Source organism: Arabidopsis lyrata (genome assembly GCF_000004255.2).
Source record: "Arabidopsis lyrata subsp. lyrata unplaced genomic scaffold ARALYscaffold_6, whole genome shotgun sequence".
In the NCBI taxonomy this organism is placed as follows: domain Eukaryota; kingdom Viridiplantae; phylum Streptophyta; class Magnoliopsida; order Brassicales; family Brassicaceae; genus Arabidopsis; species Arabidopsis lyrata.
Window position 1 is genome coordinate 4,669,129 of NW_003302550.1, and position 12,809 is coordinate 4,681,937.

The 12,809-nt window shown below is 33.3% G+C and overlaps 1 protein-coding gene across 1 annotated transcript; it reads right to left on the reverse strand.

Moving 5' to 3' along the window:
• Nucleotides 1–10,035: 10,035 nt before the first annotated feature.
• LOC9307552 (dehydration-responsive element-binding protein 3) lies at nucleotides 10,036–12,036 on the reverse strand. The gene has a single exon (XM_021023914.1). The coding sequence runs from the start codon at nucleotides 11,204–11,206 to the stop codon at nucleotides 10,481–10,483; it is 726 nt and encodes a 241-aa protein (XP_020879573.1). The 5' UTR covers nucleotides 11,207–12,036; the 3' UTR covers nucleotides 10,036–10,480.
• Between the last annotated feature and the right edge of the window lie 773 nt (nucleotides 12,037–12,809).

A 12,809-nucleotide genomic window follows, 5' to 3' on the forward strand; every position in this document is an offset into this window, starting at 1 on the left:
AATATCTTCCACAATAGCATTTCGATAACTTTATTCTCGTAATGATTTTATGTGTATGAATTATTCATATATCGTATTTGTATGATCTAACTTATTTTAAAATATAAATTTGATGTGTAATTTTTAATAGCCAAAAATATTTTAATTCGAGTTGTGAATCGTTATAATCCAAATTTTTATCTGAAATGAATATACTATGTATTTGTTGATGTTGGAAAAACTGTTGAATCTGGCTGAATTTAGTTTTATGCAAATGGTAACTGTGGAATTGCTGAATCTGGCTGAATATTTTTTTCATGTTACCATTTACACTCCAATACTTGAGAACTGCAAAAATAACAAATATTTTAAAAACTATTAGATCCCGATCGATGCCGTGTTCTTCGAAATATACTCTGACATTTGATATAATAATTTTAGACAATTATCTACACTAACTAATTAAGTACTTACTTTTTTTAGTGGTCTAGTTTCAAGTTCGGTTAAGGGATGGTCTTGACCTAGTCTCATGCTTTCTCTGTTTCTAAAAGATTGATTTTATAGAGATTTCACATATTTTAAAAAATAATTATTGTTTAATTATTATTTTTATCAAACATTTTTTAATAAACTATGAACCAATAGTAATTTGAAACAGTTAATCATTACGTTTTGAAATCTACGATTTATTAATATCAATTAATTAAAAATAAAGAAAAATGTAAAAAATCAATCTTTGTGGAACAAACTCAAAACACTATAACATCAAACTTCTAGGAACATAGGGAATACTTAATTAGTGAGGTGTTTAAATAGAAAACACATATCGGTATATGCTTGTACGAGTCAGGTTACTTCTTTTTTTGAATATATTCCCTAATTAAGAAATGATATCGCATGTAATAACCATCTTACCGGGGCAATCGGAACTAGCTAAGTATATATACTATAGTTGTATGGGTTTTTTTTTGGCCAAAAATGTAAATATTTACTAATGAATAAAAATATTTAGAGTTAGAATCATAAATTTTAAACATGAAGAATTGGTTTAATGAAAAGGTAATTAAAAATATGAAAGCAAAAGCAACCAATTTATCGATTCAACGTAAACCGTGAGACAAATGATGTCAAATGAAGTGATATACGATTTTGAAGTTCTTTCAAATTAAGCTATGAAAACGAAGTTCAACAACTTTTTATTGTAAAAACTATAATAATGAAAATCCCAAGTATTGGAAATCTTTCACTAAAAATCGAAGACTTAGATATTAATGGTGTAACTGTCAGTGTCCTCGTCGATCATATTTAGTCTTTACAATTTGTATATTTATTCTCAAGTTGTATATTTATTGTTCATGCTTTTACTATATGATCATAGATTCGCTAAAATAACTCTACCAAAAAAAAAAAAAAGTAGATTCATTAAAATAATACTCCTTCCGTTCTTTTATAAGTGATGTTTTAGGAGAATGCATATAGATTAAGAAATCATTTAATTTTTGTTTATCTCTAAACTAAAACATCATTTATTTTCTAATCAACCAATAAAAAAACAATCTAAAGAATATAAATCGTCAAACCAATAAAAAATAATTAATTTTGCATTGAAAATTGAAAGCATCATCTATTTAAGAACAAAATTAAAAGTTTAAAACATCACTTATAAAAGAACGGAGAGAATATGGAAGTAAGAGCTCATATAATCCTTTAATAATCCGTTAAAATAATATCCACCAAATAGAAATAAAAGAGTAATGTAAACATGAAACAACTGGAGAAAAAACCCACGATACAACTAAAAATGTTAAAATATCAAAATTGTTCACTCTATTGATTAAGTATATATATACACATAAATCATGGATATATATATGATTAACAGATATGATACGGATCATTGTTCTATGTCCCACACAGCAACACTCTCGTAAGAAAGTCTTAAGGGGTAAATCCAAAATCTTTCACATGTTAAACGGTGTCAGTGACATCATTATTTTGTTTGTTTTGGTAACAATAGTCTTTAAATCTTTATCTTTAACCAAACAAAAGAAAGACACTAGTTTTTTATCTTGGACTAGGCCTGGGTAAAAAGCCTGGATCCGATACCCGAACCGATACCCAGACCGAAAAATTCGGGTTAGGACGGGTTAGGGTATTAGAAAATTACCTCATTGGGTAGAGTATTGGATTACACGTGGGTATCAGATCAGGTCGGAGATTACCCGTTACCCATTTAGGGTACCCACAAACCCGAAAAAATACACATGTTTATATATGTATATAGATAATTAGATATATAGTCTTATATAGTTATATACTTATATAGTTATATACTTATATGTATGTCCTACGTTTTAGGTTTTGTGACTTTTGACGTTTGAGTTTATATATGTATATAGATAATTAGAATCTACTCTTAACACTTAAGAGTGAAATAGTCATCTTTGTTATTTTGGATTGGATTTAATATTTAAATGTCATGTTTGATGTTCTATTCTCTTTATTTGATCATTTGAGTATGTAAAGTGATTTTAAACTTCAGGTATTACCCAAACCGACCCGAACCCGACAATACCCGAACCGGACCGAAACCGAAACCATAGAAATACCCGAATGGACCATAAATTCATTACCCATTCAACCCGAACTCGAACGGGTTTTATCCAAACCTGAACGGGTTACCCATATGCCCAGACCTATCTTGGACGAAGCTTGTCGTTGTATATTTTATAATAAACAAAATTTCAAGTTGAAATCTACAGAAACTTTTGGAGTTGGCAAACTAGGCCTGGGATAAATACCCGACCCGAATTAACCGACCCGACCGAACCGAATAAACAAAATTCGGCAAAGCTTCGGGTATGGGAGATATACCAATCGGAATAGATGAAATTAGGACTTCGGTTTTCTATTCGGTCGGTTCGGTTCGGGTATTCCGATCGGTTACGAACGAATACCGAAAATTAAACCTAACAATAAAAGCCAAAATTTTTTAACCCTAATCTCATTTCATCTCTTTCACTTCCTCGAGCCTCACTCTCGATTTGCGTCGGCGACGACTGAATCTTGTCTTCCTCGTCTGATTATCAGTGATTCTTCCTTGTTCTTCCTCCGATTTGGTATAAGGTGTCAAAGGTGAGTTTGAAATCCTCTACTCTCTCTGTTTAAGTGTCGATTTCGATTTGGGATTTAGGGTTTCAGTTTCAGTCTTTGGGTTTAGGGCTTTTACGAATCGATGTTATTGCTCAATTTATCATTTCTGGTTGTGTCTGTCTAGGTATTCTGCTTGTTTCAATTCAAACTTTCAAAGACTCAAACCTTAATTCTCTTATTCTCTTCTATGTAGATGTCGGAAACTGAAGACAACAACGAAGCTTTTTTGGGTGAGGAAGCTGATGGTACTACAAAATCTTCTGCGGGAAGGAGAAGAAGACCCACGACAGAGCGATCAAGCAGTGATGTTCCAAAGCCGAAGAAAGCAAAGAAAAAGCAAGCGCATAGAGCTGAAGTTTGGCAGCATTATATTGAGAGGGAAGATCTTGTAGGTGTAGCTAGGTGTCGGTATTGTTCGAAACAGATTGGCTATGATACTAAGTTACATGGGACAAGTTCCATGAAGAGTCATCTGCTAAGATGCAAGTTTTACAAGGTACATCAAGATCTTGGTACTCAGAAGGTGTTGGCTGGTGATATGAGGGGTGCAATCACTACAGTTCCTTATGATAAAGCGCTTTTTAGGAGGTCAGTGAATGAGTTGCTTGTTTTGTGAGTTACCATTTGCATTTATGGAGTCTGAAGGATTTAGGAGATTATGTGCAAATATGCTTCCATTGTACACGGTTCACTGTAGGAGGAGAGCAACTGAAGACGTCTTTAAGATGTTTTTTAGTGAAACAGCTAAATTGAAGAGTCTGTTTAGCTGTGAACAGCAGAGAGTGTCTTTGACGACTGATATTTGGGTTGCTCCTACAACTGCTTGCAGCTACATGGTGATCACTGCTCATTGGATTGACAAGGGCTGGGATTTGCAGAAAAGGATTATCTGGTTCAAGCCTGTGACAGATCATAAAGGAGACACCATTGCTGATCATCTTAGAGGATGTCTAGAGGAATGTGGAATTAAAAAGGTATTCACTATCACAGTAGATAATGCTAAAGGGAATGACAAAGCAATTAGGTTGTTCACAGATGCTTGTAGGTCGCTAGGGCCACATGCATTAGTTAGAGATGGTTCATTAATCCATATGCGTTGTTGTGCACATATACTGAACTTGATAGTCAGAGATGGTCTAGCAAAGGTAAATAAAAGCATTGTAGCCATTAGGAATGCAATTAGGTATGTAAGATCATCAGGTGATAGGTTGAAATCATTTAAGTTGAGGGTGGAGACAGGTAAGTGTGGTAGAGGAAGCTTGTCTTTAGACTGTGTGACAAGGTGGAACAGCACATATCTCATGCTAACAAATGCTTTGAAATTTAGAGTTGCATTTGAGAAGTTACTCGCAGAAGACAAGCTCTATAATGACTACTTCCAGGAATCAGAAGAAGAGAATGGAGAGAGTGGACCAGAGGGTGCAAAGAAGAGGGTTGGACCTCCTACTTCAAAAGGCTGGGATGATGTGCAAAGGTTAGTGAAGTTCTTAAAGATCTTTTTCAACTGCACCTTGGCTTTTTCAGCCACTAAGACAGTTACTTCTACAATCTGTTACCATGAGATAGTGCTTATTGAAAGAAATTTGATTAATTTGAGCATCAATGATGATCAAGAGTTGCGGCTTGAAGCAATGGATATGAGGGCCAAACTTGAGAAGTATTGGGATGGACTGATCAATATGAATCCACTAGTGATCATTGCTAGTGTGTTTAATCCTAGGAACAAGATGCAATTTGCTAATATCTGCTTTGATAAGCTTTATGGGAAGGATAGTTTGGAAAATGACCATCTGAAAAGCTCCATTAAGAAGCTGATGAAGAACTTGTTTGAAGAGTATGTGCAGAGATTATGTAACAACTCTCAAGCTGAAAGTACAGGAAACAAGAGTGGAGAAGTCGATGATTTGGCACCGCTTTTTGAAGAGGATGATGAATTAGAAAGTAGGGATTCATTGTATGATGAGCTGGCTACAGAGACAGTGAATGATGTAGCCACCAGTGAGCTTGACATTTACTTGTTGGAAAAGGCTGTGCCAAGGCAAAAAAACAGATTGGGTATGGACTATGATGTCTTATCATGGTGGAGACGCAACATCCATAAGTTTCCAGTCTTGTCAGAATTTGTGAAAGATGTCCTTGCCATTCAAGTGTCTTCTGTGGCTTCAGAGTCGGCATTCAGTACAAGTGGAAGGATTTTGGATCCTTTCCGGAGTTGTCTATCCCCTCACATGGTTGAATCTCTCATTTGCACACAACAATGGTTGAGGAATACCATTCATCAAGAGAAGCTTGCAAATTTGGTTCAAATGATAGAAGAATTGGATTTCCATGAGTCCTTGGGTACTCAAATTTCTTGTTTCTTATAGTCTTTCTATGATTTACTAATTTTTCTCTCATATCTTATTGACTTACTTCATTATTTTCAGTTGCAGGATCCAAAACAGTGGCTGATGATGCAGACTTGCCGCCGTGATCACTTGAAGGGCTCTGTCTTTTTGGACCATCACCATGTGTACCCAAACTTGTCTCTCTCTCTCTCTCTTTAACTCTTAACTCTTTATTCTGATATTATGTCTTTTGAACTTATGAAATATGAATATTGTTTGTTTACCTTTGAACTTTTGGTAATGCCTTTTGGTTTTGGATGTTGTTTGATCAATGGTGATGATTGATGAATGATGATATTATATTTCTTATGATTTTTGTTTGTTTGATTGCATATTGATGAATTGATGATAATAGCAGGTAGATATAAGTAGAAATGGTGATTTTTGGTTGCATAAAATTGTATTTCGGTTTAAATCGGTTTAATTTTGGAAAACCGAAATAACCGGTTTTCGAACCGACCGAACCGAAATCAATTTCGGTTATCTTCGGCAACATTTAAAATTTCACAATTAACCCGAAACCCGAACAAACCGACCCAACCCGACCCAACCCGACCCGAAAACCCGAACTCGCAGGCCTATGGCAAACTATTGGGTACGTTTGACATTTGATTAAAGAGATAATGGCTATGATTGGTAACCAATTTTAAAGATGTACAGCTTATGACAGTTACCAATCACAAAAACTTTATGAAAAGCGGTACACTATAAAATAAAAAAAAAACTGTATTTTTGGACAAAAACAAAAATAAATTAATACGGTTACGATTAAATACGGTTATAACGGTTACGGTTAAATACGGTTATAACGGTTACGGTTAAATACGGTTATAACGGTTACGGTTAAATTCGGTTACGGATAATTATGGTTATAGTTATTTGATGACTACAATACAGTTAATATCGGAGGCAAAATCTTACGAGTTACCTAACTTATTATAATACTTTTCATAAAATCAAAAAATATGTTACAAACCAAATATTCTTCATTTCGAGCAAAATAACAGTATAACATATTTGTTTGAGAAAAAGACCATTTTTTATAACGTAGATTTTTTCATATGCGGTATCATTTACTTTTTTGAAAATTTTAATCTGAATATTCGATAATTTTTTTTGCATTATATGGAGTTACAATTATATTTTTAAAGTTTTAACTATGCGGTTAACCATATGGTTAAATAACGGTTTTCATATGTTTACCGTTAATTAACGGTTACGGTTAATATATTTTTTAACTGTAACTAATTATTTTTTACGGTTACGGTTTTTAACCGTTTTATATGGTTACGGTTGAGAAACGGTCTGGTTACGGTACAACATATGGTTACGGTTAGCTTTTGGTCATGCCTAGTAAGCATGACCAAAAGCCAACCATAACCGTATTTTGGATCGTAACTGGACCGTTTTTCAACCGTAACAGTATAAAACGGTTAAAAACCATAACCATTCACCGTAAAACTAAATTAGTTACGGTAAAAAAAATATAATAACCGTAACCGTTAATATACCGGAAACGTATCAAAACCTTTATTTAACAGTACGATTAGCCGCATGGTTAACCGTATTATTAACCGCATAATTAAACTTTATAAAATATAATTGTAACTATGTATAATGCAAAAAAAAAAGTCTCAAATGTTCAGATAAAGATTTCCGAAAAAGTAAATAATACAGCCTATGAAAAAATCTCATTAGAAATAATAGTTTTTTTCTCAAACAATTATTTTGGAATGTTATATTGCTCAAAATAAAGAAAATTTTATTTATTATAGGACTAGTAAATTCATATTATTATTCTAACAATAAAATATTGTTCATTCTATATAATCTTAATTTTCATATGTAATTATATACTAAAGTATATTTCTATATAATTTTTTCTTTCTTTCTAAATTCTTAATATTATTTATTATGTGTACCGCTATGATGTTTCTAATCAGAATAAATTTTTAAAATTTGTTCTGCGTTATTTTTTTGTACAGCTTTCGTGTTTTATTCTTTTGTACAGCTTTGCACTATTCCCTAACAGCTAACAGCTCCAGCTAACCGCTCCAGCTAACAGCTTGTTACCAATCAGACCCAATAAATCCAGCATATAATTGATATGTAACCTCGAGTAGCATAACGATGACTAAGACCGTTTAATTTCATGGATATTCCACTTTATAAGACCACGTAGTTTATGGACAGCTCATCTCTTTTTTCATGATTATAATTATCCTAAAAACGAGATGTTGGAAGTTAAAAAGATATTCATGTGACAGGACTAGACATGTCACATTTTTTATCCTCCCCATATATATTATGATCATTCGTCATTCATTTCAAATAGATTCAGATTATATTCAGCCTACATTTATTTTAGGGTAATTACTGTTAGCCCTGAGACGGATCCGAATATCCGCAAAATTAGGTGTATCCGGATCCGGATCCAAATCCGGCCGGATCTGTAATTCTATTATTCGGATCTGGATCCGAAATCCCGGATATCCGAATCCGTGAAAAAAGTCAGATATCCGCCGGATATCCGGATCCGATCCGAATTTAAGATTTCATCGCCAAAGCTGTGAAAATTGAAGAAACTTGATTCAAACTTCAGATCTTCGAACTATATATCTGGATCGTGATTGCCGTTTTCGGCTTCGTTAGGTCTGATATAACACATCTTTTTCGGATTGAGTTTCTCCACTTCCTCCTCCTCCTCCGTCAGCGCCGCTAGCGTCGCCTCTTTTTCTAGATCCGGTGACTTAACGGAGAAAACAACATAGAAAAGGATGTGGATTTATGTTGAGAAGAGACAAAAGACAAGAGAAAACTTGTGAGAACAAATTTTGTGAAACCCTAATTCCAAATCGATGTCGGCTTGACAGAGAAAGAAGAGACTTCGTTGTTTAGACAAATTCATTATCGTTTTGTTGTTATTGTTTTTTTTGACCATTTGGGCTTTAAATTTTTTAGCAAACATACGTGGATTTTAGAAAATAATGTTAATGTATGATAAATTCATGACCCATCTGTTACACATCCCGGATCCTGGATATCCATTGCTCGATTTTCTTATTATCCGGATCCGGATATGGATCCGACGGATCCAAAATTTTATTATCCGGCCGGATAATAAGTCCCAGGTCTAATTACTATTAGTTCCTTTTAGTTTTCTTTTCACCTGCTCAGTAACACTCTTACATTTCCTTTTTTTTAGAAAATAACATTCTCAATTTGCTTTAACATAATTACCCCTTGAATTGAATTTGTCATTTTAATTATACTATTGATTGGACCAAAAAAATTGCCGACGATGCTGTCCACACTTGCATTGTAATAACTAATTTGAAATATGGAAATTTTGCCGATAATTCGAAAACTTCAACCAACTCTCAACACTTTTCAAAATTTCTTGTTTACTATATATATATTTCCAATAGTATCAGTATGTTCCACTATTAAAACTCTTGTAAGTTTCCAGCTTTTTTACACGTTTTTAGAATCTTTCTTTAAGCTTTCATAAGTTTCTCTTTAATTTTACAGAAGTTTCTCATGTAAAACACTGTTCGTCATTCAGTGGTAGTTTATTTTTATTTTTAATCTAAATCTTAATTAGATCGCAAAATCTAAACTCTAGTTCCAAAATCATTTTATATTAATATTTGTTGACAAAAAAAATTACAAACCCCAAATACCTAATTTAACTCCTATTTAGCTAACTAATTAATTAAGCTCACGAAGATGGTGACGGCTGAAGATTTGAAGTGTGAAATCTATAGAAGACAAAAGTTCGGCTATAAGGAAAATAAGAGAAGGTAAGAGACATAAAATGAAAAAGAAGAGGAACTCGGGATACAAGTTATACAGTATGAGGAAATTAGATACTCATTCATTTTTAATATTAAAGTCTTAAACATTATTTTTAATTTGATGATCATAGAGAATTGATAAATTACTCTTTAATCTAACATATCGAAGAATTAGAACCCAAACAAAATAATCTGTATGGAGCTAGCTAATCAGATCTGATTATATCAAAAGCCTTTCACTTTTTAATGCTAAAATAAAACGAGTTGTATGATGCTATTGTGTGGCCTATATTGTCTAACAAAATATTTAAGTGGGAAATTTTGGTCATTAGCTTACTAATAGATGATGATAAAGTATTGCCTGGATGTACATATGTGGCTGTGTAATGTGTGCGTCAGCTTGGACAAGTTGCTCACGCTTTGTGTTTTTTTGTTTTATTTTCATGTTTACCCTAACTCACTTTCTCCGTTCCATTTATGTCGACAGAACAAGAACTAATGAATGTTGAGGCTCAAATTTAGAATTAATGATTAAAGCTAAATTCTACTTTTTCTTTCCCCGTTGATTAGATTTTTTGTTAAGATTTTTTTTTATAAACAAAATGTATTATTTAATATTTTAGTTTAAAACAGTTCATTTTAACCAATCATAGAAAATACAGCAAAAAAAAATTATAAAATATTAAGTACATTATAATTTTGCATAAAATTTTGCTAAACATATAATAAAATAAAACAAATAAGGAAACCTAAATATTAGATAAAATGGGACAGAAAGAATATCTTTCTTGTTAAAAAACAAAAACAAAAACACGCAACAGTTTTGAACTTTTGATGATTTGAATTATTACTATATCCTAAAGTTAGTGGACTTTTATTTATCGCTTATTCACTTGATGATAATTACTAACAAAAATTTCACTTTTTTTCTTCCCGTTCTTTCCCGACAAACAAACTGATATTTATATATACAAAACACAAATAGAGGGATGTCAAAAAAAAAAAAAAACACAAATAGAGTTTTGTACACGTATCATTATGGAGCTCACACACGCAGCAAAAAAAAAAAAAAAAAATTCTTAGCTAAACTTAAAAAAAAAAAAGGGTCTTAAAAAAAACGTGATTAACAAAACATTGATTATAGTAATGATACAAAATAAACTGTTAGAGATCCCACGACAAGCCATGGCCAAAATAAGGGCTAATTCCGTAACCGTAGTTATCTTCCGACGACTGTCCCCACGGCGGCGGATATAAACAGTAGTCCACTGAGTCAGAGAACACAAACTCGTTCCCAAGGTTAGCCGAGTCGAAGTCGTAACTTGCTCCGAGACTTGGCAGCTCCACAATCTCACCCAGCTCCTCCGACTCAGTCCTCGAGAGGTCCATCACCAACACAAGAGACTCAAGCGAAGACGTAGAAGACGACGACGACGACGATGTGGAAGATGAAAACGACGTCGTAGGTTCCATGTGAGCTGCTTTAAGAGCTGCGGTCTGAATGTCTCTAGGGCTTAGCGAGACGGGTCGAGGGAATGAGTCAGCAAGTTCAGGGAAGTTTAGTATAGCGGAGGTTCCTTTTATGCTCAGAGCCGCCACGTCGTGTGCACGCGCCGCCATCTCCGGCGTCGGGAAAGTTCCGAGCCAAATACGTGATTTCTTCCTCGGCTCACGAATCTCCGACACCCATTTTCCCCAGTTCCTCATTCTTACTCCACGATAAACTGGGTGTTTACCGGAGTCTATCACACGTTTCGTCTTCTTATTCTCGCTTTGCTCTGCTTTGCTTTTCTGACTCACTGAGTCAGACTCCGAGTTAGGGACAAGATGCTGAGTTACTCTCTCCGAGCGGAGGTTATAGTATTCCTCCACGGACGCACTATCTGCCATTGTTTAGCTTAGGCACAAGAATCGTACAAGTCTATTATTCTGATTGCTTTTTACGATTCGGATCCCAAGATTTATGCAAATAAAGGAAATAGCCTCAGGGGAAGAAAAAAAGTTTGGGAACTATTCAAAATGAGGGAAAAAAAACAGGGCAGTGAACTTTAAGAAGAAATGGGCGAGAAACTTTCATATGGGAAGAAGAAACGTTGGTGAAATTTTGTCTAACACTTCTCAGTCACTCAAAATATTTATATGCATTAATATTTTTGGGTACGGGTAAGAGAAGGAGGTAATAATGGGACCAAAACAATGCAATAAGTCTATTGAATAAAGGAAATGGACCCAATGCCTCTATTTAATTTGTTTTTTTCTATAGTCCCACTCTATTTTTTAATATATATACATTGTTATTAGTATAAAACGACACACTTGGGTCACTGTTTGCTTTAAAGGTTCTTAAAATCTTATTATGCAACTAAATTAGGAAAAAAAACCCAATACTTTTATATACAAATGATTATTAGAGGACCATATTTAGAATAGCAATGTTGAAGTATTAGACCAACGACTTATTCCCGGGCGGGTACGTAAACTTTATGAAATTTGTCTCTGAGATGAACATGATGAGACAAGCCTTTTTTGTTTTGTTTTGTGTGGTAAGGAATTTTTCACCTCAATTTTACTGTTTAATTATCCTATAACCTGATTTTTGACTCAGTGTATCATACATGCGCATTTACATATTCATATGTGCATAAGCCTGCTCATGTGAAATCTATCAGCCAATTGTTATTAGATTGAAGTTGGTTCCAAACGAAAAAACAGACAAATAATTAAGTACATTTTCGTGTAATAACTATTACAAATATAAGAAAAGAAGTGTATGTAAACGAAGCTTCAAGAAATGTCAAGGGACATTATTTGTTCAATCATGGGACCGTATTTGTGTACCTATAAGGACGAGTTTCTGTCAAACATACACAATATATATTATTTTCTAAAGTCTTCTATTAATCATGCCAAAAAAAAAAAAAAAAAATTTTAATAACCATTTTGCTTTTAATGTTTACAGATTATAGCCATAACTAAAGTACTTGCAACGAACGACGTTATTTGTTCCTTGGCCTCTAGTTTCAGCAAGACGTATATGCATTTTATATTGATCATATACATATTACTAGTTAATGAGTTTTAAAAAGATCAACAAAAGTTATAGAAAGTACAAGTTTCTAATTCAAAATTACTTGACAGTAAAGAAAATGACTCTTGTGTTTTATTATTAATTTTTGTAAAACAAATGTTATGTGAGATTCTTGTAGGTCTATTTGAGATGAGAACGGAAATCATTCATTGTTTTGGAAATACAAATACAAGACGAGAACAGTTAATGAGATCAACCGGACAACAAAACTATCAAATTAAATACTACTTCTTCCGTCTCACCAAGATGAATTTTTTAAAAAAAAAATTTGTCCCACAAAGATAGAAGTTTTGTGTTTCCAATGTCAAATTTAAAACAATTTACCTATTTTACCTTTATTAAACAACAATACATAATATACTCTTTAAAATATGTTAAAAGGTTAAAATTGTCATTGTACATTAT